Raw genomic sequence first — 27,896 nt, 5'->3', positions numbered from 1 at the left:
CTCCCACCCAAACAAAGGACAAGAGCCCTGAAGAGGACAACTGTTACCCTCTCCCAGGTCATGATATGCTATTAACAGTAGTACAGGACCAAACACTTCAGGGAAAAAGAAAGGGACCAAGAACACAAGATGGCAGCAAAGGGATGGCACAAAAGACAGTGTCCTCCTTGGTCAGAGGAATTAGTGGCACCCAGTTCGAGTCTGAGGCACTAAACAATTTTAATGCGAATTGCTGTGGGCTAAGAGCTTAAACAAGACTGCACGTCTGAGAGAAAAGAGAGTAGGTATCAACATCTCTATGTGAGCTGTGTTCCTCCAACTGAGATGTTACCCTGGAACTAGACCACATTGTTGTTCTACGGCCACTATATATGTAGGCATGCATTCACTCATTCATCCAAATACTCATTCATTCAACAAATATTTATTGAGTGACTTTTACGTAACAGCCACTGTTCTAGGCCCTGAGAACACAGGAATGATGAAAACAGTCAAAGCCTTGCCTTCCTGAAGCTTACACTGCAGTAGAAAGAGACAATAAAAAAGAGCTACATAAAAGATCGGGTTGAGATGAGTGCTACAAAGAAGAATCAAACAGGGCAAGGAACTAGAGTTGTATCTAAAAGGATGGTTAGGAAAGGAATCTTCTGAGAGGTTTCATGTAGGCAAAACTTGAAAGGAGCAAGGGAGGCTACCATGCAGCAGTCTGGAAGAGGAGAAGAAAGAGCAAATGCCCTAAGGTGGAGTGGAACTGTTGTGCCCAGAAACTGCTAAGAAGCCACTGTGGATGATGTGAAGTGAGAAGAATGTGAGAGAGGCAGCAGGGAAGTCAGATCTTACAAAGCTTTACAGCTCATTGAGAGCTCTGGAGTTGACTCTGAGATGGGAGCATGTTTTTCACCATATGTGCCAGGCACTGAGTGGTCCCATGTCAGCACCATTAGGGAAAAAAATGCCACAAGCTCTAGGCGCTCAAGAAGCATATAGGCTAATAATGATAGATCACAATGGTTCCTAAAGGAATCTTTGTAGATAACACTCGGAAAATAAAGTTCTCTCAATCAAAGTTCTAAAGACACTGTGCTTCTAAAAATATATAATAATTGTCCAAGAAATGACAAAGTCACAAAATACATCAACCCACATTACGATATGTTCTATCTACTAATTCACAGCAGTGACATTTTTTTATGCCTCATTACAAAGCAACCGCCTTAAACACAAAAGTCATCATTAATAAGCAAACTTGCATAGTGTTATGGACTCAATGTTTGTGTCCCCCAAATTTCATATATTAAAATCCTTTTTTTTCTTTCTTTTTGATTCAGGGTCTCTGTCACGCAGGCTGGAGTTCAGTGATGCAATCACGGCTCATCACAGCCTCAACCTCCTGGGCTCAGGCGATCCTCCCATCTCAGCATCCCGCGTAGCTGGAACCCCACCATACCTGGCTACTTTTAAAATATTTTTGTAGAGACAGGGTCTAATTATGTTGCCCAGGCTGTTCTCCAACTCCTGGGATCAAATGACCCTCCCATCTCAGCCTCCCAAGGTGCTGGGATTACGGTGTGAGCCACGGCACCCAGCCATATATTAAAATCTTAACCCCCAGTATAATGATATTAGGAGGTGGGGCCTTTGGAGGTAATTAGGTCATGAAGGTAAAGCCCTCATAAATGGGATTAGAGACCTTATAAGAAGGAATATGAAAGAGCTTGCTTCCTCTCTCTTTTATCCACCAGGTGAGGATATGAGAAGATGGCTGGCTGTGAAGCAGTAATAGGACCTTCACCAACAACCCAACCACGATGACACCCTGATCTCAGACTACCAGCCTCCAGGGTTGTGAGAAATAAGTGTTTGTTGTCTAAGCCACCAACATATAGTGTTTTTGTTAGTATAGTTCAAACGAAGAAACATGGATAGGGACATATTTCTCTGAGTCAGTCTCAAAACACATTTCCAGTTGGGCATGGTGGCTCATGCCTGTAATCCCAGCACTTCGGGTGGCTGAGGCAAGCAGACTGCCCTAAGCTCAGGAGTTCAAGGCCAGCCTGGGCAACATGGCAAAACCTCTCTCTACAAAAACTACAAAAATTAGCCAGCATGGTGGCAAGGGCCGGTGGTCCCATCTGTTCAGGAGGCTGAGGTGGGAAGATCACCTGAGCCCTGAAGGTTGAGACTGCAGTGAGCCGTGACTGTGCCACTTCACTCCAACCTGGAGAACGAAGTAAGATCCTGTTTTAAAACATAAAATAAAATAATACAAACATATTCCAATCCACCTGCATGTGACATGTGTTCCTCAATCAGTAATGTTCCTCTCTTTGCTAAGGAGCCCAGCAAACCCCTAATACCTGTCTCTCAGTCTGAGTCCATGATAATCGCTAATCTTCTAAGGGGACTGAGGTGAACAGGTGGATGAGAAAATTCTAATGCCATGATGCGTTGCCTATACACTTCACATGCATACACACTGAACAGCAGGAATAAAAGAAACCTAGAGAACCTTGGAAAGAATCACCACACTAACTAGGTTCACAAGGAACTAAGGAAAGAGGAAAACAGTTTTTGGCTTATAATGCCTATACTTGGTGAGATTACTTAAGAGTACCAGGGACTTTAAGGACACAATAGGGGTCTAAAATACCATAAGAAGGAGCAGAATGTTGCTTTGTGTAAGGATTAGAAAAAAGATTCATATTTTCATGGGGGGAGAGGAGCATGATGGAGGGAGTAAATATACACAGGTCCAGGTATATAAAACAGCACTAGAATCTCCACGCAGGCATTTACAGTTGCCTGACTCCATGGCACTTCAGATAAAAGGGAAATGGACTGGGGACAGCAAATTTAATGTGAAAAGACTTTTAAAAGAGTTAGTGGAAGAGAGGAATACTTAAGACTACAAACCAAGACTCCCTTAAAGGCTTCAATTCTGTAGAAAATGATTAGCATAGATACTGTCCAATTTAGGAAAGGCATAACTAGATTAAGAAATAAGGCCATTGGCTGGGTGGGGTGGCTCACGCCTGTAATCGCAGCACTTTGGGAGGCCAAGGTGGGTGGATCACCTAAGGTCAGGAGTTCAAGAGCAGCCTGGCCAACATGGCAAAACCCTGTCTCTACTAAAAATACAAAAATCAGCCGGTCATGGTGGCGGACTCCTGTAATCCCAGCTACCCAGGAGGCTGAGGCAGGAGAATCACTTGAACCTGGGAAGCAGAGGTTGCTGTAAGCCGAGACTGTGCCACTGCACTCCAGCCTGGGTGACAGAGTGAGACTCCCTATCAAAAAAAGAAAGAAAGAAAGAAAGAAGATCACAAGGTGCTTATATGAATGCCAGTTATCCATCTTCTTATTTAGGTGCAACGCTAATGATGAGGCAGGAGTGAGTCACATAGCAGCATAGAAACTAGACATAATTAAAATACACACATACACACATCAGGTGCAAAGTTAACAACACTGAAGGAGAAACCACAAATCCATGTTGAAATCTGCTAAATATTTTAAATGGCAACTAAGCCTTTAAAAGAGATTTTATTTACCACTGTAAAAAAGTAGAAACTCAGGGCAGATAACCTGAGGTGAAAGGTATCTCAAGGAAGGGGGACTGAGACTCTGCTCCCTGTCTGGTTATGGGGTTCAATTTCCATGGAAAAGTAGGAGGAGATCCATAAATTAGAGACTCCTGCCAGAGCCCGCAGGGCATGAGCTGTATCTCTCACACTCAGCCTGGCAAAAAGACACTCCATAAACATTTGTGGAATGACTTTCTAAAGCAGACTAATAACTTGGCCACTTACACTCAGGCTGCCATGAATTCACTAATGTTAATGAATTGGCTCTTTTGGTTTGTCTGCTTTGCCACTTGTTTATGTTGGGGATTTATGGAGCCATGTCACTGAGGGCTAGGAAGTAATTTTTATCTTGTTGGCTGAAATAAATAGGACATGATATAAATGAGAAATGAGAGCGGGTAAGCTAAGGTTAGCAGGAATTCTGCCAACTCTGGGACTGGAACCGTGACAACAGCTCATTATTCGGGAAGAACTGGAGTTTGTGTTTCAGGGAATGAATCTGGACAGTCATTAATGAACTGACAGACTTTATAAACTGTTTCTTAGAGACCCAATTCTCTCAGTTTATATTGCTTGATTATTTATATGGTTATTTGGGGAGGGGGATAATTTGTTAGGGAATCTGTATTAAGTATATGGCTGCTTATAAGAGTATTTCTCAACTATATAGTACTCAACTTTAAGAAATACAAAAATATTATCCCCTTTCTCTACACTGACAGTAACTGTATGACTGCATTTCTGTGTCTTCTGGATATTCCCGCCGAGACATCCTAACAATCTTAGTTTCTAAAACATGTATTAACAGGTCTTTTCTAAATTTTCCAAATGTATATTAAGTTGTGGTACTAATAGATGGTTTTGCAAACTACACTTGCCTCCTGGAAATTTTGCAATACTCTCCCACCTTCCGGCCCCCTGCCAGACACACCTGAGAACTACTGCTCCAAATGGGGCAATTTCAAAGAATCAATTTTCTAGACAGTCAATTTGCAAAACTGATTCAGGATTTGCAATGCTTTACTAGGGCAGTAATATAAGCAATGAGTAGGCTTTCCCCTAAGCGTGATCTCACTATCTTGAATTATGACCTACTTTTGCCCCAGTTACACTCAGAATAAAACCTTATACTCAGTCTAGTTCATATCAACTATTTTGCGGCTAAAGGTAGAGAGTTGGATAGGAAAGAAACAAAACTTTGAGAAAAATTTTTAAATCTCAATAAACTGATTGCTCTATGATTTGGTTTCTGGTAAACTGGTCAGCACTGAATAATCCTTGGTTTAAACTATCAAGCTTACTTTGGGTTAAAATTGCTTAAAGCAACTGGGACAGCTATCTTCAAAATGGATAAACTGAAGAAATAGAGACATATGATGATGACTTATAAAACTCGAATTTTCAGTTAGATATTATAACAAACCGACATAAATAAAAAGCAAGTAAGAATAAGACCACAAAATACCTGAAAAATGTGGAAAGCTACTCATTCTCAAAGAAGTTCAAAAAACATGCAAATAGTAACATCAGACTTTTTGCTTATCAGATGGACTAAACCAGGAATGTCCACTCTTTCAGCTTCCCTGGGCCACAATGGAAGAATTGTCTTGGGTCACACATAAAATACACTAACGACAGCTGATGAGATTAAAAAGAAAAATCGCAAAATAAACTCATAATGTTTTAAGAAAGTTCATGAATTTGTGATGGGCCATATTCAAAGCCGTCCTGGGCCATACGTGGCCCCTGGGTTGCAGGTTGGACAAGCTTGGACTAAACTGTAAAAGACTAGTAACATCCTGGCCAGGTGTAATGGCTCATGCCTTTAATCCCAGCACTTCAGGAGGCCAAGGCGGGCAGACCTGAGGTCAGGAGTTCGAGACCAGCCTGACCAACATGGCAAAACCCTGTCTTTACTAAAAATGCAAAAATTAGCCAGGCATGGTGGCAGGTCCCTGTAATCTCAGCAACTTGGGAGGCTGAGGCAAGAGTATCGCTTGAACCTGGGAGGCAGAGGTTGCAGTGAACTGAGATGGCACCACTGCACTCCACCCTGGGCAACAAGAGTCAGACTCTGTCTCAAAAAAAAAGACTCATAACATCCAGTATTGGCAAGTGTATAGAAAAAGAGTACTTTCTGTTGGTCAGAAAGAACACTGTTGGTCAGAACTACAAATTGGTATGTCCTTTCTAGAGAAAACTTGGCCAACATCATTCTTAATTTAAAATGTGCATACTACCTTAACATGTAATTTCACTTCTAGAACTCTACCTTACAGAAACAAGCAAATGCAACAGGATAGACATAGACTATTTCTGAAGCATTTATATGAAATGAGGAAAAAATGGAGAACTCCAAAATAGGAATTATAAACAAATTAATGTCTATCCATACTATAAAATGCTAAGTATGTATCAAAGAATGAAGCAAAGCATTTACAGTACAGAGAATGCCTGAAGTATCTGAGTTTTAAAAAAAAAAAAAAAAAGGAAGTTGTGTAACATATTTAGTATTCCACTTGAAGAAAAAAAGCATAATTCTCCTTACAGCAGTTAAAACAATACAAATCAAGCCATTTACAGCATTTACTCATTTTCACACGTTCAGGAAGTGTTCACTGTTTTTACTTTACATACTTTTGTACTGTTTGTATACACACACATACACACAGACAGAGTCAATTCAATCAAAAGCAAAAGCAACACTTCCATTTTCTAAAGAAAGAAATTGTTCTTTTCAATAAATGGTGCTGGGTCAATTGGATACTCACATTGAAAATACTGAGTTTTGACCCATATCTCATACCAACTGTGAAAACAAATTCAAGACTGATTACAGTTCTAAAAGTGAAGTATCTTGACTTTAGCGTAAGCGAAAATTTCATAAATATGATACAAAAAGCTCTAATCATAAAGGAATATGTATCTATAAATTGGACCACATAAAAATTAAGAAAGTCTATTCATCAAAAATCATCATTAAGAAGATCAAAAAGCAATCTGCAGAGAAGGTATTGGCTATATATATATATGTATCTGTCAAAGAACTCATATACAGTATATATTTCTAAAAACCTAAAAAAAAAATCTACTTTAAAGTTCATATGGAACCAAAAAAGAGCCCACATTGCCAAGACAGTCCTAAGCCAAAAGAACAAAGCTGGAGGCATCATGCTACCTGACTTCAAACTATACTACAAGGCTACGGTAACCAAAACAGCATGGTACTGGTACCAAAACAGAGATATAGACCAATGGAACAGAACAGAGACCTCAGAAATAATACCACACATCTACTACCATCTGATCTTTGACAAACCTGACAAAAACAAGAAAAGGGGAAAGGATTCCCTATTTAATAAATGGTGCTGGGAAAACTGGCTAGCCATATGTAGAAAGCTGAAACTGGATCCCTTTCTTACACCTTATACAAAAATTAATTCGAGATGGATTACAGACTTAAATGTCAGACCTAAAACCATAAAAACCCTAGAAGAAAACCTAGGCAATACCATTCAGGATATAAGCATGGGCAAGAACTTCATTTCTAAAACACCAAAAGCAATGGCAGCAAAAGCCAAAATTGACAAATGGGATCTAATTAAACTAAAGAGCTTCTGCACGGCAAAAGAAACTACCATCAGAGTGAACAGGCAACCTACAGAATGGGAAAAAGTTTTTGCAATCTACTCATCTGACAAAGGGCTAATATCCAGAACCTACAAAGAACTCAAACAAATTTACAAGAACAAAACAATCCCATCAAAAAGTGGGCAAAGGACATGAACAGACACTTCTCAAAAGAAGACATTTATGCAGCCAACAGACACATGAAAAAATGCTCATCATCACTAGCCATCAGAGAAATGCAAATCAAAACCACAATGAGATATCACCTCATACTACTTAGAATGGCGATCATTAAAAAGTCAGGAAACAACAGGTGCTGGAGAGTGTGTGGAGAAATAGAACACTTTTACACTGTTGGTGGGATTGTAAACTAGTTCAATCATTTTGGAAGACAGTGTGGCGATTCCTCAAGGATCTAGAACTAGAAATGCCATTTGACCCAGCCATCCCATTACTGGGTATATACCCAAAGGATTATAAATCATGCTGCTATAAAGACACATGCACACGTATGTTTACTGCGGCACTATTCACAATAGGAAAGACTTGGAACCAACCCAAATGTCCATCAATGACAGATTGGATTGAGAAAATGTGGCACATACACACCATGGAATACTATGCAGCCATAAAAAAGGATGAGTTTGTGTCCTACGTAGGGACATGGATGCAGCTGGAAACCATCATTCTGCGCAAACTATTGCAAGAACAGAAAACCAAACACCGCATGTTCTCACTCATAGGTGGGAACTGAACAATGAGATCACTTGGTCACAGGAAGGGGAACATCACACACCGGGGCCTGTTGCGGGGTGTGGGGAGGGGGTAGGGATAGCATTAGGAGATATACCTAATGTAAATGACGAGTTAATGGGTGCAGCACACCAACATGGCACATGTATACATATGTAACAAACCTGCACATGTATACGTATGTAACAAACATGTACCCTAGAACTTAAAGTATAATAAAAAAGAAAAAAAAATTCCTGAAATTAAAAAAATAAAAAAATCAATGGGAAAAAGGCTGATATTGCCCAATAGAAAAACAGGCAAAAGACTTGAATGGACACTTAAAAAAAAAACACTCTCTAGGTACCCAATAAGTATATGAAATGGTACTCCATTGTATTAGTCATTAGGAGAATGCAAATTAAAATCATAATGTGATACTTCTGAACACACATCAGAATGGCTAAATTGACAACGAAAAAAATAAATGCCAAGTGGTGAGAATGTGAAATAACTTGAATTTTCATACACTGTGAATAAGAACGTAAAACAGCCCAGTCACTTTGGAGAACTGAAAGTGTCTACAAAGCTTAATATACACACACCCAGAATTCCACTTGGTATGGTATATATGTAACAGAAAAATATATATATGTGCTCACTAAATGATATGTACAGGTCTTTGGTGAACGTACATATGCTATTCAAATATACAGATTCAGATATATAGTGAATATACGTACATATATAGGAATATATAACATGAATATAAATGTCATGAATATATACATACACACGCATATATATATATACTGAAAATACCCAAATGTCCATTAATCATAGATAGGTTTATTTTAATTTAGTCATCCCATGTAATACTACATAGTAGTGAGAATGAGCCAACTACAGTTAAGTGCAACAGGATATGATTCTGAAAAACATTAAGCAAAAGAGAATATAAAATTCTAGTTTTCATAGTTCGAAAACAGGTAAAACTAATACATGGTGTTTCAAGTCAGAATAGCGGTTACCCTTGAGGGTCTCGGCAGCGACTGGAAAGGGATCCTAAGGGGGTTCTTGGAAGCTACTAATCTTGATCTGGGTGCTGGGTGGATGGTCATATTCACTTCGTAAAAACTCATTAAGGTCCTATATTCATGATACATGCACTTTTCAGGATTTATGTTACAGTTAAATCAAAAGTTTACTTTATAGAAATGAGAGATAATACCAAAGACTATTTGAAAAGCACACTCACTAGTAACCAAAAACATGAATATTTAGATAAGGCATTATTATGACCAATTAAATAAAATCAGTAAGCAAGTATTTACTGAGTCCCTGCTACGTGCCATAAAGTATGTTAGGACTAGGGATACAACAAGACAGACAAATGTTTACTCTTCAGCCTCATGTAACTCACCACTGAAATTTTTTAAAAGAAAGAAAGAAGAAAGATGAGCAAGCCTAAAATGCTAAAAATGAATAATAATGCATTTTTCATGGCAGCACAAACTGATGTTATTCTTTTGACAAGAAATTTGGCACTATATATCACGATATTTAAAAATATCCATCTGCTCAATGAATTATTAAAAAATAGATGCAAATCGTATCTAGTAGATGACAACTACGTAAAAAATACCCTTATGCACAGAAAAAAATGAAAATATATATCAAAATGTCTTTTTTTTTTAATTCACCATTTTCTAAAAGATCTTTAACAAGGTCACATTATGAAAAACAAATCAACCATAATTTCCTATCTAATACCAAAATGCATTTTATATATTAGATATTTTTCAGTATCCTTCAGGGTCTTCCTAATATGTATATTTTCAAAGGGGAGTCTAATGAAAAGGTAAACCCTGTTTAAAAACAAATCAATAGACTTTTTTCTTTATGACAACCTAAATGTTATCCCTACATAGTTATGTGAGAGTTGAAATCCCACAAAGTAAATATCCAACATCAGATTTTTCTTTAAGGAGATTTTAAAACTGCCCACTTTCTCTCAGACATCTGTTTGGTCATAAAATGCCTGGAGGAAAGTAGATATAGAAAGGAAAAGGCTTTTCAACAAATTCACTCTAACACCATTTTCTAATAAGTTTACTGCTGAAGCTCCAGTCTAAAATCAAAAGATTCATTCACCAGAAGAGAAGAAAGGGCATCTCAATAAAACAAAACCAGATATAAAGAGGAGAAAACCTTTTGAATGCATTTCTAAACAAAATAAACATGAAGAGTAATACTAAAAATCTGAGTAATGCTAACCTAAAATAAACTAAGCCATTTTGACTGTCTGGACTGAGGAAACAGTATCAGGAAAAAATCTTGACAAAAATCTAAACCAGACAGAGTAGACAAGAAACTAAAGCCACACAAGAGGAGTCAAAGAGACAGGAGGAAAGTAAGGAGCACCCAGGCACCAGAGCAGGGAAGAGACTAACACTGAGGCACATCCTCTGCATTTGGTCTGCAGGAGGCTGCCTTTGGCATCGGCAGCTGCAGTGGGCTAGGGACAGTTAGAGGGGGTCTGGCACTGAAGCAAAACTTGGTTGTGAATGGACAAGGGCACTGGAGAAAGCCAGACTCCGACAGGCTCACTGCAGGGCTCTCAGGCATGAGGGAGACAAGGGCTCCTGACCGAGGGAGACAAGGGTTCCTGACTGAGGGAGACAGGGGCTCCTGCCCATGGGAGGACAAGAGGCATAAGGAAGACAGCATGAACACAGGATTGAAATTCTTTAGCTGCTGATACTGGGTGGAAAGGTTACACAAAGAAAAGCTCCCCAACCAAGATTACAGACCGCAGATTTATAGCAGCAGCTATGTTTTATTCTCCAGTATTACTGAGCAGCCCACACACAGAAGAAGAGGCAAGCAGTTGGATTGATGACATTAACCTGGAGATGGTGGCCATACAAGCAGCTGAGACAGCTAGGACTGACAGGATAAATGTCAGAGCACAGGACCCGGTGGGGAAGGCAAAGGAAAGTAGCCGTACATAAGGAGAAGATGGAAGATCCAAGTAGAAGCAAAAGGCAATAGGGATACGAGAGGCTAGACTGAAGGATGTCACCAGAAAGTGAGACACTGGAGTCAAATTCTAGGGAGAAATTAACGTAGGGTGGTGGCGTGGTCCAAGGTTTTTATCTTAAGATTAAGCGACTGAGTGGTGACAATCATTATAGTAGAAAAAGTCAAATAATTATATAGCTCAGGGTAGAATCGTAAGTGAAGTTAACCAGGCTGGTAACAGAACCTTGTAAAGAGAGGAAACTATAAGCCAGGTTTCACAGCACTTGATAAAGCAGGTAATTGACTAGGAAATAAATAAAGAAGGAGTGGGAATAGGGTGGCAGAAGCCTCAAGGAGAAAGATTTTGCAATCAAAAAGGCAACCAAAAGATTTCATTTTATATATATATATATATATATATATTCATTATATATATATATATTCATTTTATATATATATATATATATATATATATATATATTTTTTTTTTTAATTTTAGAGACAAGGCCTTGCCATGTTGCTCATGCTGGTCTCAAACCCCCACTGGGCTAAAGTGATCCTTCCTTCTCAGCCTCCCAAATAGCTGAGACTATAGGTACATGTCACTAAACTGACTCTAAGCATTTTTAAAAATAACAAATATAATGCCAAATATTACAGTTGGATTCTTTTTAAAAAATTAGAAAAGTTAAAATATTGCTTTTAAAAACTGTCATATATTTCCTTATATTTTTTTTGGGAGAAAAAATTATTTTACATCTTTTTTTCACTGCAAAATGAATTCAAACACATGTCAAAAGACAGGAAAAAAATCACTATAATCCTACTACCTTAATGCAACTATTATTACAGTATTTTTTTCAGCACAGTTATAATCATATTACATTTAAAATGTTATTGTTTTCCAATTAGCCATATACATTTTTTAAGCCACAATCATTTTTCCACATTAACACATCTGCATGATGTTTTGTCAACTAGATTTCTAAAATTTATAAATCCGTTCTTCCATTGTTCATCTAATTTGGGCTACCATAATTTATGCAGGGACATAAATCCACATGTATATTTTACATTTCCATGCCTAACCTGAGAAGTAGATAATTAACAGTACCTAAGGTGGGAAAGTTGTCCCTGAAGATTGAAAGGAAAACGGCAAGCTTATTTTCAGATGCACTATCTCACCAGGTCACTGACAAGCCAGAAGATTTACCTGGAAGAAATCTTACAAAACGTGGCATGAAATGAAATCTTGGGCAGCAGGGAGGACTGTCTTCAAACAAAGGACCTGAAGCAAACAAATGAGAGAAAAAAAGAAAAGAAAAGAAAACTCAAACAGTCTTAAAAAACAAGCACTGCAACTTAATTTCTAAGATTTATGATAACCACAAAAACTACCACCAGAAGTAAAGGCATAAAAAATACCACCACCTCCTGCCACTCCTCCTCAGTGGCTAAATCAATCATTGGTAACTGCCACAAGTACCCAAGGACGACTGCAATGAGGAGACTACGCAAAGGCAAGAAGAGGATGAAAGCCCCAAGCGCAAATGTATATAGTAAAATTATTTTTAAAATTCAAAGTTATCAAGACTAATTATAATTGAATTATTACATGATATAATGTGACTATGTGTTCATTCTTTCCCATTTTAATCACTACACTAAAAAATGTTGAGAAATGCTATCAGTTTGAAAAGCCATTCATCAATAAATAACTGTTTGTTAGAATACAGATACTTCCAAAAGAGTAAGCTACTATCCAAGAACCAAGCATCAAGTCTTTGAATTAATCTAGTTCACTCCAAGTATCTGCATGTGTGCATCTGTGTGTGTGTGTTTTAATGACTAACCAAAGTTTTGCATTTAAATAAACTTCCATCTTAGAAGATTTATTGCAGCAAAGTTTACTAGATTTAAAATATTAACTAATGGTAATTTCCCAGGTACACATATATCGAGGTAGTGACACATAATAACTGGTACCATCTTTAAGCTGCTACCAGCTAATAATAAGCACTGTCAAACTGTATAAAGTAAAATCCACAGAAACTTATTCATGTCAAATGATAACAAGCATTCCTGTGAATAACACTTTTCTCTGGGTATTTAAAAAGTAAGAGAAATTTCAACTATCTCCCTACAATTTTTGTAAGAGTTTTCACATATACCATAGCATTCTTCTATAAGCATTACTCTCTTCTTTAAATCCTATTACTCACCTTTAAGATTCCAGTCATACAATTCCAAAATATCTCTGAATAGGAACAGTGAAAAGAGTTCAAGCCCTTTCACACAAAAATTCTGAAAAATAAACCAAAATTAAATTACTGTAAATTGGCAAAATATATATTAACTGAAGGTTCAACTTGTTCTTGTCAAGTGTCTTTAAAAATGTCTGTTAAAACTATACTAAGACCATATAGTTTTCTGAAAAGTTTAGCCACTGATCACTAGCTTCAGATGGAAATGAAACAGACAATAATGCCATTAGGATTCCTTAATGTCAACTCAGCCCTTCTCAGTATACAAATAAAATGAGAAATTTTTTAAAAAGTAAAGTCTCACTTACATTAATATATTTTTCTAATTCAATTATAAACTGTGTGAGAATCTTCTGAGGATGTTTTGTTAATTCAGATTACATATATGCACCTGATAGGCTTGTCCCCGACCCCCGCCTCACACATCCAGAATAATGGTCATGGAGTTACAAAAAAACAGAGGTCATGTGTACCCAAAAAGTTCAAATTCATAATGAATGCAAATAAAGGGCTAAGAAAAACTATACAACTCTGCACCAAAATTTCTCCTGTAAACAAGCTAAACAGATGATATATTTGCAAGTGAGACTTATCTCATAATTCTTCCTCCTACTTGTTTTGCTTGGGGTTCATAAATTACCCTGTGTGAGATCACGCCAAAAGTCATAAACTTTTACAATAGCAAATGAAGGTATATGACCTTAAAAACCAAAAGGAAGTTAAAAAAAAAAAAAATCCCTTCTAGAGCAGAAGAATGAAGGGGTGGTTCTTTTTATTTAATTCTTTTTGAAAGGAAGGTACAATGAACAAGACTTGCTCAGAATGAAACAGGTGCCAACTAGGCACACATGTCATGCCCATCAATTTCCCCCTCCATGCTCCCTGCCCATGACAGAGCTGTCCCATTAAACAAGGTTTGTAAGCAGAGCCAGGGGCTCTGGAAATTGACCCTGACTCCAACACAATGTTAAGTGCACAAGCTTGTTTGCTGTCTAGTTGTTATTTCTTAGTATGATTTGTCGACACCACTAAATTCAAGATCAGACTATGAATCATTCTGAGATTCACATTAATCTTCCTTTGGAATTTTAAATCTCTTGCATATATTTAGATAAATCTGCTGCTGAGCACCCGCAATGAAAAACAATTAGGAAAAATATGTAAATATATGGGAAGAAAAATGAACCAAGCATTGATCTTGTCATTGGAGATAATGAGTGAGATGATTACAACAGCTATCAGATTGTTTCACTATTCCAATCTCCCCTCTGATAACGACCAGTAACCAAAATCTGTCCCCTACGTAAAAGAAACTAGAAACAGATGTAAAGTTAATATCAGCAGATGTAACACAAGGAGAAATGGGTTCAAAAACAGGTCAACAAGTTGAAAATTGGCCTGAATTTTAACCTTGATATTAGAGCTACATTTAACTGACTCTTTCAACAGTGAATATGATACTTTAGAGATATTCCTGGCAAAAGCCAGATCTGGCCAAGTTCAATGCTTTAAAATAGTAGTGTGGAATAAGCAAAAGAGCAAACGACATCAAACCATTACACAATCTTTTCCCTTACCTCCGGCATCATCTCTTCAATGAAATGAATCGTGTAGTCTATATTGAATCTAATTACTTTACACAGTGGAATCTGCAATAAAAAGAAGTGAGGTTCAGTTCCCCAACATCTCCCTGCAGGCTCATATTACACACGTTTGTTACCTGACCCAAAAGGCCACGAACCAAATGAGAAGGCTTCACCTTCATCTCAGTGGCTAACAACACTGCACATGAAGCTTGACCACAACTGCTGGATTTTAATGACAAGAACCTAGCTGTCCTGGCCTCTCCAAGAAACCTGCATAATGTAGTGCTTAATTAACAGGATTAGCAGCAGCAACACAAACATAACAAGAGCCCATTAAAACCACAAATATCACATCTAAAGAATTAATAAAACCATAACCATAAACATTTCTGCTTCTCAAGTTTTTAAAATATTTTAGAATCTCTGGCTCCTCAGGCAGATCAGGGATAGTAGGGTGATAACTCACCAATTATGGATTCATAAGTCACTGAAAACACCCAATTCATGCTGCCCAGCTGGTTTGTGAGCAAAGGCAATTGTGGTAATAAATATAATAATAACAAGTGATAATAAAAATAATAATAGCTAACATTTTTTGAGCCAGGCACTGTCCCAAATGCTTCACAATATTCATTCATGTAACCATCACAACATCCCTATGACATAGGTTTGGCTACCATGTCCACTGAACAGTGCAGGAAGCTAAGGCAGAAGTACCATCCCTAAGATAACAGCTAGCTCGGTGACTGGAAAGTCTTCCTCTAGACCCCAGCTCTTAGCCACGAGAGTATACCCTTCTCATTACCTGTTCTAACACTCAGGATACATGTGAAAACGAAAGAAGGCTAAGCATAAAATAAATCCACACCTATCTTACTTTACCAATGTATCATCAGACAATTGCCTACTGCCTACAAATAATAGGTTTTCCGTAAATATATTTTTGAATGAATTAAAGAATAAGAAAGGGAGGGAGAAAGATTACTGCAGAGAATTGGCTGGCTAGCTGGGGAAAATAAGACTCAGAAGTCCCAGAGATGCGTTAACTAAGTTTTTCTGGCTGCTTAATCTGTCCATAAGATGATTTTATATAGATGTAATCATTTTCATAAACCATAGCAATCAGAAAGAAACAATCTTTAATTCTATCAGTGAAAGGGATGGTAAGAAAAACAGAAAAATAGTCTTATAATGCCATCTACTGGAAATCTTTTTCTGAGATACAAAGTTTAGTTATTGGGGGCTTTCCCTTTTTATTCTAAAGAACAGTGGTTAATTTGAGTGAAATTCATAATAGCCATTATCATTTTTAAGTTCTACTTTGTTCTTATAATCATTTAAAAATATTTAAGAGTCACAAAATTTTGCATGATTCAACATATTTTTTAAATACCTATTCTTTGCTAACAACTACATTAGATTCACAGGTACTCTAAAATAAGCTACGGGTCCTATCTTAAGAGGTAAAGATGTATAAGAAGAAAGGCATGTAAGTAAATACAAACAGAATACAACGCAATGTAACTTCTAAGTTCAATTAAAAAACAAACAAGCAACCAAAAAAAGTATAAAGTGCAAAAGAACCAAAGAGGAGGTAACATATGAGTTGTCTTCAAAGATGGGGAGGGGCCGGGCATGGTGGCTTATGCCTATAATCCTAGCACTTTGGGAGGCTGAGCAGGGTGGATCGACTGAGTTCAGAAGTTCAAGAACAGCCCGGCCAACATGGCAAAACCCCGTCTCTACTAAAAACACAAAAATTAACTGGGCATGGTGGCGGGCATCTATAATCCCAGCTACTCGGGAGGCTGAGGCAGAAGACTCGCTTGAACCCAGGAGGTGGAGGTTGCAGTGAACCAAGATCATGCCACTTCACTCCAGACTGGGCAAAAGAGCGAAACTCCATCACAAAAAAAAAAAAAAGATGGGGAGGGGAGGAATTTTCCAGGCCGTCCAGAAAAAGTTGAGGCACAGCAGCTGTTTAGCTTCTAGCAAAATGGAGGAAAGGGAGCTGAGGAAGGAAGTAGTAATTTCACGGTTCAGACAGAAGTACGTGGAGAGAGAGATGCCAGGTGATCTAGAGAGGAAAATATGAACTCTATTATGCAGCCTTTACAAACCATGTTAAGGTCAAGGCTTATGGATATATGGCAAGAAGAAATCATTCAAGTACTTTAAGTTAGAGATTATCATCATCTACATTTCAGAAAAGACACTGTGGAAACAGTGGTGGAATGGCTTGTAAGGGAACAAAGAAGACCAGACTGAAGTCTAATGCAATAGTCCAGGAGCCAAATGAAGGAAAGACTGGAAAGGAAGAAAAAAATTTTAAACACAGGAGATATTACTGAAATATACAGTGACCATTCTGATGTGGAAGGAAGAGTAAAGAAAGAATTGAGGATCATTTCTGGGTTTCTGGCTTAAGTGACCAACTAGATCACTTAAGTGACCAAATGATCCTCAATATATTATATATATTATATATATGCTGAAGCCAGAAATTTTTTCTGTCCTTTTGTTTTATAATGACAGTAATGACTGTGACTAATTTAGCATCAGTGGCCTCTCAAGTCAAACCCTGTGCTGGGGAACGTTTTTAAAAATGATGTTTTCTATTCACTTTTGCTATAAACCTAAAACTACTGTTTTTTTTTTTTTAAAGTCCATATTTTTAAAAAATTATGTCTGATTCTCACTAAAACCCCAAGCATTGCTATCATTAATGAAGTTCAAAGAATTCACTTGTCCGAGGTTAAAAAAAAAAAAAAAAGGATTAGAAGATTCAAACCCAACTCTGTCTGAAATCCTTTCCAAAGAGAGAAGTGCCAATATTTATTATGTGCCAAACACCATGATAAACACTTTTCATGTGCCATCTTATTTATTTTTCACAAAAGCCAATGAGATTGCTCCAACTAATACCCTCATCTTACAATGAGAAAGCCAAAGCTTACACAGATTGAAATGTCAAATCACAGAGCTATCACTAATTTTAAACCCTGGTCTCTCTAAAGCCACACTGCTATCCTTCTTTGTTTAAGGTGATCCTAAAAGTCAAAATAAGACCTCTATTAATTCTAGGGAATCAAGAAATAAGATGAAGAATAGTTTTAAGTATTTTCATGCTAACTAAATTCTGTGTATTTATAAGCCCTTTGTGGGGAAAAAGAGACAGGCAGTAGATGGTTGGGGGTGGAGGGTAATCAACTCTAAGGCTACGAGATTTGGTGAAACAAAGAGTTTGAAAGTTTGTGACACTTAAAAAAAGAAAAAAAAGCAAAGAAATCATGAAAATTCAGAAACCTCTTAGTACCTTTCCATAAAGATTATTTAACAATGGCCTCATATTATTGCTTTTCTATATTTCTTTATTTATTTGAGACACAGTTTCACTCTTCTGCGCAGGCTGGAGTGCGGCAGCATGATCTTGGCTCACTGAAACTTTTGCCTCCCAGGTTCAAGTGATTCTCATGCCTCAACCTCTCGAGTAGCTGGGTTTACAGGCGCACACCACCACCCCCGGCTAATTTTGGATTTTTAGTAGAGACATGGGGTTTCACCATGTTGGCCAACCTGGTCTCGAACTCCTGACCTCAAGTGATCCACCTACCTCGACCTCCCACAGTGCTGGGACTACAGGCATGAGCCACCGTGCCCGGCCCATATTACTGCTTTTCTACATTAGTGAACAACAGATGGTCCCCCCTGAAGAAAAACGTAATACATATTATCAAATGATTTTATTTTTACATTTACAATGTAATCATCTTCTCAAAGAAAATTCTCTAGGATAAAAAATACTGTGAAATAAAGAAAATCTCATTAGGAAAACAATTTGTCTTAAATTAGCATCACTGCTATGGAATCATATCTACTTATACGAAAAAAAATGACAAAAAAGGGTAAGGTAAGGCAAAGATCTGAGTCTTAACTGTACTCTCCAATGGAACTGAATTTCATCTGTGAAGTAAACAGTACTAAAATAATTTTTCCAATTGCAGATGTAATTTCACGTAACCAAACCAGAAAAGGTTAAACAACATTCCATTTGATGTGGATATATAATAGCTACAATTCAGTAAGTTCTACAGCAGCATCTGTACTGGGTCAAGTACACTGCCACACATCTCTTCCTGTGCCACTGCCAGCCAATTCACTCTACATCCAACTGGAGTAAGAAAGACAATTCCTGGGACTGCCAGCACGGAGATGGAAAGATTCTGACTCACGGATCCGGAACTTCCATTTGAACCAATTACCAACAAAGCAGACTTAATACCTGTATAAAAATATCATGAATCCATATGTCAAAGTCTCTTGAAGACACACCCCTGGGATTCAAAAGCAGAAAATGTACTTCATGAATTCAGGCTCCAAATGTCCTGAATAAGCTCTGTTTCTTTTGCTCAGAGACTAAACAATGGCTTCTCCTTAAAACTTTCCAACTTTCTCTTGAAGGACAACCAACCCAAAATAGCTTTAACACATTACTCCACAGTTTATCCTCCTTTTCCAAGCTTTCACACTCTCAAAATGTGACTCTGACACATGTTTACTTACAGCATTTAATGCATACCGAACCTGTGACTCATTAGCACAGACGTCACACTGCCACCTGACACACTGCTGCAGACTTCCTGCAGCTCACTCACGTTACAGAGGGACGCAGAGGAAACGTTTCTTAGGAGGCAGATGACAGGAAATGTTTTGACTTTTGGAAAGAAGGGATGAAGGAGGTACAAGGAAAGAGAAAAGCAGCCAACTAGCACATACTTACATTGGTCAGGGGGGCATGTGCAAACATAGAAAATCCTTCAAAGATATACTCGTGATCATCATATTCTATGACAGTTGGCCTGTCAGTCTAAAAGCAAACAGAAACATGAACCCCAAATTAAATAAATGACAGGGTTTGCATGTGCAGAAATCCATCAGGACTCAAAGTAGCCAATAGAACATAAGGACTTCCTTTCAGACACCAGGGAGAACTTTATACAAAGTTTAATTTTACATGAAATTCTCTGGCTTCAGATAGTAAGTATAATATTTATGTACTTAGACAATTAATGATGTAATATTATGGGTGCCATAAATAAATAAAAGGCTATATTAAGCTTCATTTTCTAAGAACTTGTTTTATTTAATCTCACAATACTACCAGTTCTGTTCTTAATGAACTATGTTTCTGAACTAGCAGAAGTCCTAACAGGAGCAAGGTAAATAATACAGCTGACTCAAATGCAAAGTGGAAAAAGACTCAGCATCACAGAGTGGAGACTAGCAACAGCCTAGAAGTCTCTGAAAGGCCTCTGGGTGCCAGAAGCTCAACCCCTCATAGCTCTACTCCCAGCCTCTCCAAGAAGTCAACCAACCAAACACTGCAAAAAATCAATTCCCATACAAGTTCAAAGGCCTTAATTCCCAGAAAATTGGATTTGTAACTAAATAATACATGTATCAATCTAAGCATGAGGGACTCTATTCCTTATGCCATTCTTATAACCCAACATTGTGTGTGTGTGTGTGTGTGTGTGTGTGTGTGTGTGTGTGTGTGTTTGAGATGAAGTCTCACTCTGTTGCCTAGGCTGGAGTGCAGGGGCATGATCTTGGCTCACTAGAAACTCCGCCTCCCATGTTCCAGCAATTATCGTGCCTCAGCCTCCTGAGCAGCTGGGATTACAGCCACGCGCCACAATGCCAGGCTAGTTTTTGTATTTAGTAATGGGGTTTCACCATCTCTACTAGGCTGGCCTCGAACTCCTGACTTCAAGTGATCTGCCTGCCTCGGCCTCCCAAAATGCTGGGATTACAAGCATGAGCCACAAGGCTAAGCCATTTTTAACCTTAAATGCTAAATATGGCAATAATTATTAAGACTGATAGCCTATAAGACAAATTTCTAACACAGATACTAGATTTCATTCTTTTAAACATTATCTATTAAGAACAACTTGGAATAAGGGGAAACAAAAGAATATCGAAATATATATTATTTGTTTTGCCAATATTATTGTTAATTTATATTTGAAAAACTTAACAAAGATGGTCTAAATTAAATAAAAGAGAGCCAGGCACAGTGGCACATGCCTGTAATCCCAGCTACTTGGGAGGCTGAGGCAAGAGGATCACATGAGGCTGGAGTCCAAATTCAGCCTGAGCAACAAAGTAAGATCTCACCTCTGAAAAAAGAAAAAAATAAAATGGTATAAATGAGCAAAAATGGTATAGCCACTTTGGAAACAGTTTGGCATTTCTTCAAAAAACTTGTTGTTGTTGTTGTTGTTGTGCAGGCTGGAGTGCAGTGGCACGATCCCGGCTCACTGCAAGCTCTGCTTCCTGGGTTCACACCATTCTCCTGCCTCAGCCTCCCGAGTAACTGGGACTACAGGTGCCCCACCATGCCCAGCTAATTTTTTGTATTTTTAGTAGAGACAGGGTTTCACCATGGCGCCCGCCAGCACGCCTGGCTAATTTTTTATATTTTTAGTAGAGATGGGATTTCACCATGTTAGCCAGGATGGTCTCGATCTCCTGACCTTGTGATCTGCCCACCTCAGCCTCCCAAAGTGCTGGGATTACAGGCGTGAGCCGCTAGGCCTGGCCGCTGTTCACTAATTTTTAAGAGATGTGGAAGTGTTCTATATTTTCTTCCCACTCCATAGCTCCAACATTGTTGGCTACTATGAATTTGGCTATTAAGTGATGCCAACAATATTTAATGAAAAAAAGATATAGTAGTGTAGTGAAGAGGAAGCTGAAAGAAACATCATTGTGATAAAGATCAATTTCTCAACATAAAAATATTTTTCAAAGTAAGAACATTTAAGAACGGAATCAATAACTTTAGCCTATTCACATTTTACTCTATTTACATTTTAAATGATATGCATGTGATTCTTTAGAAACTTACTAAAAAGTTCGTAGGCGGGGAGACTGTGATCCGGTAGTGGAAAAGTCTGCCAGCATTGTTGGTCATAGGACGACAGGGCTTGATAGCCTGAGGGGAAAAAAACGAAAATCAGTTTACAAGTAAAACAACAGAGTATTTTTACTTAAAAATATATTGTATTTCGTAGATTCACATCTAACAAAAGAGATTTTATGTCTGTTCCTTCACAGACTGGTAGGAAAGAGCAGTACTGGCTTTGCCATACCTAGACCAGTAAAAAAGGGCTGGCCAGTCTCCAGCTCTCAGTGACTTCCTCAGGTGCTGGTGAAGCAGGGATATCCAATAAGGCCATAAATGTCTGAGGGTTTGGGGGCCTCCAAAATACCGTTAACTTAGCAAATGAGCGGTTATCATCCATGAGGGTGCCGGGGGACACCCGCTGGACCATGAGTACACATAGGGGGCCTGTCCTTGATGAAGACCTGGTGTTCTTTCATCTGACGTGGCGAGTAGGTCACGTCAGTTGTAAGGAGGGTCTGAAGGAACTCATGAGGCTTGCCTGAGATGGGCCCATTTGGGAGTCCCCTTTATTGCAGCTGCCAGTAGAAGTAGCTCTGACCTTGCTGCAGACCGCTGGACTGCGTCTCGTCCTGTGGGTGATGGGCCTGGGAAGCCCAAGGAGAGCGATGCCAGCTGTCAGACCTCTGGCTAGAGGGTGCCAAGTTGGGGCTGGGAGAGGTGTGAGCTGCAGCTGGGAACACTTGGTTGGGTGGTTGTGTCTTGGCATTTTCCAGCATGGCAAGGGCCCATAGAGCTTGATTAACTTCGGAGGCCAAGAGAGCTCGTTAGGCCTGTGATGGGGCTCCCCTTAAAAACAACTGTAAAGTAGGGCCAGGCACAGTGGTTCATGCCTGTAATCATAGCACTTTGGGAGGCCAAGGTGGGAGGTCTGCTTAAGCCCAGGAGTTCAAGACCAGCCTGGGCAACATGGCAAAACCCTGTCTTCACAAAAATTAGCCTGGTGTGGTGGTGCATGTCTATGGTCCCAGCTACTCAGGAAGTTGAGGCAGGAGATCACTTGAGCCCAGGAGGCGGAAGTTGCAGTGAACCAAGATTGCACAACCGCACTCCAGCCTGGGTGACAGAGGGAGACCTTGTCTCAAAACAAAAACAAAAAGAAAATCATAAACATTTGGCTGCAAGGTGGCCTATACAGGGCTCTCCCAGCGGTGCCCCGGTCCCATGGAGGTGGCAGCTGCATAAACCCACTGAAGCATGCTTAAATGTTCCTTCCTGAACTTTACACCAGCCACTTTCAGTCCTTGATGGGGAGGTTCATGCTGAGGTGTGCTATTCTCCAAGTCATGAACAGCCACTGCAGCAGAGGACAGGGACAGCTTATGGCCGCCCACTCTATGCCCACAGCCCCATCAAGTTGTGCTTCCTGGATAACCTTGACTGGGTGTTGAAGTCATGAGAGACCTTACCATCTTTGGAGATAGCTACCGTTATATTTTTCAGTCTGTGAGTTACAGACCACTTCCCGTGTGATACACACAGTACAGCCAGTGACAACTTTTTCACTGAGTCCTTGCATCAGGTCTTCAAGGAGGCTCTTAATTTCTGTCCTTGACAAAGGGTAAACCTCTTTGCAGACTTCTATGGTGTCTGGGGCGTGCTTCCTCATCTGAGCAGGTTGTGGAGGTGACAGCCACTGTCCTAACCATGACCCAAGTGGTGACTGGTAATGCCTGTAGTGCAACCAATGGTTATCCCACAAACTCAGGATCATCATTCCACAGCTTGAAGGCCTATGGATCAGCCAGGCCAAGTGATGCGACTCTTGAGCTGAGCCTGTGTGACTGGAGTATGCGGCACCCAGCAGGCATCTGAGGATGGAGCACATCCCTGGAGAAGCTGCGCAGTCCCATCAGGAATGCAGAGGGGATAATGTGCCCTTCAGTGATTGTACAGACTTGCAGGGGATCATCTTCTAATTCCCCCACTGGCAGACAACAACAGAGAGGCTTTCTGCAGATAAACCTGACCTACGACTTCCTGGCCTATGGTGTCACAATCGCAGGATCCTTCAGGCTGAGATGCTCCTCTGGCACAGCAAGGGCTGGAGACACACCAGCTGGCAGTCAGCTCTTGAAACCAAGGGTGTCCCTGGCATCCAGACCGTCCTCTTCCACTTGGGAGCCTCTCCCCCCTTACTAGGGGCCTGGAAGGATCTTAAGAATAATTTTGGCAGGTTTTGCCTGGTGGCAATTTCCATAACAGAGGTAAAAAGTACACACAGTAGGTAGCAATTGGCCAGAAAGCAGAACAAAAACTGCCAGACCTGCTGTGGAATAGTCCATAGGGCTCACCCGATAGCTGGATCAGAGCTAACACTCATGATTCTCTCATAGAAATGAGTGCCACTACTCACCTGCTTAGGCAAATCCCATCACCAGCCCCAACTGTTGTGTTGGTGGGTGGGGTGTTTCCAATGGACCTAATTAACCAGCTCTTTCAGGAGGGACTTCTCCCTTTCCATCTGATTCTCCTCCTTTCCATCTGATTCTCCTCAAAGATAAGTCTTAGTCACCAACCGATGCTCAAGCAGTTTGCTCTGCTTATTCTCTTACAAGACGGACAGCAGATGCAGGCCAGATATAGCCAGGGAGTCAGATGACCAAGTCACCAGGAGGGTCTTCATCCGGAGACCATCCTCAAGTTTGCAGGATCCTTCTCCTTTACTTATACCTGTATTCAGTCCAGATCAGTTACCAGATGTCTCTTTTCTAAAAGGAGTTTAAACTATTCTTATAAGGGGAAACTTTGTTTTAAGACTTATGAAAGCTGCATCTGTGCCGAGGTGGCCTTGTCTCCTGGAAATCTCCAGGCTAGGTTGTAGACTGCTGACACAGGCTGACATGGACAACACTGCTGACATGGAGTATCAGCCCTGTGAGACACCTGAATGAAGTTATGGCTACCCTTAATCTTATAGCCACAATATGCCACTTACAGTATACTCCAGAGCGGGTTCAGACCACAAGATTTAAGGATCTTTCTAGATCTACAATCCTATGACCATCTTCCTTTTACTTGTAAAATAACACAATAACTGACCTTTGGTTACACTTATGAATAAACTGAAAAAAAAAAAAGTGGGGAAATTAATCTGAGAACTAACAGCAGTGAGAGTTAATAGGAAATTTTAAAAGCTGGAAGGAATAAATATGCTGGGTAAAAATCAAAAAGGTCAGAAATGAAGAAAGCATGAGAGGTGGTGGAAGAGAATATGCATGGATCTTAAGACGGGAAAAAGCTGGCCAGACACGGTGGCTCATGCCTGTAATCCCAGCACTTTGGGAGGCCAAGGTGGGCAGATTGCCTGAGGTCGGGAGTTCAAGACCAGCCTGACCAACATGGAGAAACCCTGTATCTACTGAAAATACAAAATTAGCCAGGCGTGGTGACGCATGCCTGCAATCCCAGCTACTTGGGAGGCTGAGGCAGGAGAATCACTTGAACCTGGGAGGTGGAGGTTGCCGTGAGCTGAGATCAAGCCATTTCACTCCTGCCTAGGCAACAAGAACAAAACTCTGTATCAAAAAAAAAAAAAAAAAAAAAAAAAACGGGAAAAGGCAAACAAAGCCAGCAAAAGAAGTGTGCTGTGACAGCGTCAGTTGTGACGGCAGATTGGGTGTGCCTGTGACAGACATGGGGATCTGTGCCGCACAGACCCAGGTTCAAGGAAAGACTTGCTGCCTGGCTGTGGAGGGCACAGATAGCAGGGAGCTTCCAGCTATAAGCTTCTTCAGGATCTCTCTCCACTGTAGATCTCCCTCCTCTGACCTCAGGCATGGCCCAACATCAGGTACTGAGCAAGGCAGAGGTATAAAGGCCCAGCCATTTCAGCCCAACTCAAATGGGCAATATGCATTCCGCAGATCACCCCCAGGCTGAATGCAGCTTTCAGTTCAGTCAATCCTTCTGTCCAATCCTGCTTCCACCTTTCGTTGATGCCTAATAACCATCATGCACCCAAAACTCCATCTTAGCATCTGCTTCTAGAGAACCCAAGATGCGGCTGTTGGTACTAGGAGTGACCCAAGAAAACAGCAAATAAGATGGTGTTTCGGAGCTCAATCACCTCCCAACAAGCAATGAAGATGCCATCACTGGTGGTAAGCGGAACACAGACAACCCCTGGCACCAGATGGCAAGCAACTAAACTTTAAAGATGGTGAATTAGAAGCTGTACACTGGAAGCAGGCCAAACACCCAGGTGTTTAAAAATGGTAGCTATAAGAACAATGGTTATGATCCTTCAGGGATGGATGGCTGTCGCTAAGCACCACTGATGCTCTACCATAGTCCCCAAACCTTAGTCTGCCCAGAAATCACCTGGAGGGCTGGTTAAATCTCAGAGTGCTTGTTCCCCACTCCCAGTTTCTGATTCAGTGGCTGGGATGGGCTGAGAATCTACCTTTCTAACAAGTTCCCAGGTGAAGCTTGTGTGAGTCTCAGTTGGAAGCCTTCACTTAGAGAACCACTGCACTATAGAAGTATAACAGCAGAGGAGGAGAAAAGACTATTGGAAACCAGATGTGAAAGCCAGAAGAAACTCTCACTACCTACAGTGGGAGGTCACAGCAAGGACCAAGCCTAAGGCTTACCTGTGAGAGTGGCTGAACCTCAAAGGCAATTAGCCACCGTCAGCGCCCAGGAAACCAGAAATGGGGACATTTAGGTTTTGACTCCCCAGATTCCTCTAAACCGTCTGACTGCAGAGATGGCACATCCCTCCCAATTAAGAGCAACTGCTCAATTGTGCCAGAAGACAATGGAAGAACCTGCAAGGCAACACTATGCCCCCTCACACACCCCTCAACCAGTCTCCCCTCCAGGCCAATACCTATAATTGGGGTCATTTCAGGGCCCCAAACGGGGAAGTGCTGGAAGGCAACAGATTATATTTCAAAAGAACTGCAGGAACTAACTAGCATGTAGCAACAGCCAGAGAAGTCTGCAGAGGACGTGATGATGACAGCGCTTGATCAACAGGGCCAGAACATAAAACTGTTTAGAGAAGAGTATATTGACTTGGGAGTACTCAGGATACAACACCACCAGGGTATGTTGAGAACTCCCTACTAGCATGGCTCCTAAAAGCATGAAGAAGCAACAACCCACACTGAGCAAAGCTGAAATACCAGAATTGCCGTGGTAGACAGTGGAGGAAGGAATTCAAGGACTCAAGGAAGTTAGAATGGATACAGTATCTATGGCTGGAAAATATGCCAAACAATCGTGTTGCATGGGAAGCCCCAGAGGACACACTAAAACGAATGTGCAGGTGATAGGAGCACAAACATCATGAGGAAGATCAGTGGCGACCTCCTCTGCAGGCCAGGGCTGACCACACAAGTGGTCAGAGAGCAGAGCCGCCAGCAGTAACAGGGATGACAGAATCCTGAAACAAGAGATGCCAGGTGACAGGGCTGAGTACTGGAAGCCAGGCCACAGTGTCAGCCAAGGGGGTCTGACCCACAAAGGTCACGGAAATAGTTAACAGAACATGGTGTCCTTGGGTACAAAACAAGTGGGTAACCAACACGAGTACTACTTAGTTTGTACAAACATAAGAAACCAGGAATGGATAACCAAGAGACTGAAGGCAGGACATTCCAATAAACAGTCACACTATTCCTTGCCCAGTTCCAGACCTGATCACATTTTTTGGACTGAAATCCACTGACTAAAGAGGTGGTCAGATCCCAGGAGGAAGGACTCTGTAACAAAATAACAAGCAAAAACGGCCTTGACAACCCTGTCATTCCCCAAAGGGGCTTATGGCCATTTACCTGGGGAGCTGTACACTGGGAAAAGAAGAATAGCAGACAGTTCAAGCCATGTTAGATGCAGTATCCGAATCATTGATACTTGGAGACCGGATACATCACTATGGTTCCCCAGTTAGAGTAGAGAATATGAGGCCAAGGTAATAAACGGATCTTGGTCAAGGTCTGACTTAGAGTGGGTCTACTGAATCACAGATCTACCCAGTGGTCCTTACCCTGGTCCTTGAATGTACCACTAGAATTGACATTCTAGGCAGACCCAATGTGCTACTCAACACTGGGTCCTTGACATGTGGAATAAGAGCTATCCTAATGGGAAAGTCAAG

General features: G+C 40.3%; 1 protein-coding gene across 9 annotated transcripts in view; it reads right to left on the bottom strand.

Annotated features, from left to right (window-relative positions):
• Positions 1-27,896, bottom strand: part of DROSHA (drosha ribonuclease III) — a 134,118-nt gene that overhangs the window by 75,505 nt on the left and 30,717 nt on the right. For all 9 annotated transcript variants that reach the window (XM_037990725.2, XM_037990724.2, XM_073014816.1 and 6 more), the window contains 5 exons: positions 21,734-21,820; positions 19,601-19,687; positions 14,812-14,883; positions 13,193-13,274; positions 12,184-12,258 (listed from right to left, as the gene is read on the bottom strand). In XM_037990725.2, the coding sequence (XP_037846653.1) occupies positions 12,184-12,258; positions 13,193-13,274; positions 14,812-14,883; positions 19,601-19,687; positions 21,734-21,820 (403 nt within the window). The remainder of the gene's footprint in view (positions 1-12,183; positions 12,259-13,192; positions 13,275-14,811; positions 14,884-19,600; positions 19,688-21,733; positions 21,821-27,896) is intronic.

This window comes from Chlorocebus sabaeus, chromosome 4, assembly GCF_047675955.1.
Source record: "Chlorocebus sabaeus isolate Y175 chromosome 4, mChlSab1.0.hap1, whole genome shotgun sequence".
NCBI lineage: Eukaryota > Metazoa > Chordata > Mammalia > Primates > Cercopithecidae > Chlorocebus > Chlorocebus sabaeus.
Note: the sequence above shows the minus strand (reverse complement) of the source record. Positions and strands in the feature narration are given on the sequence as shown.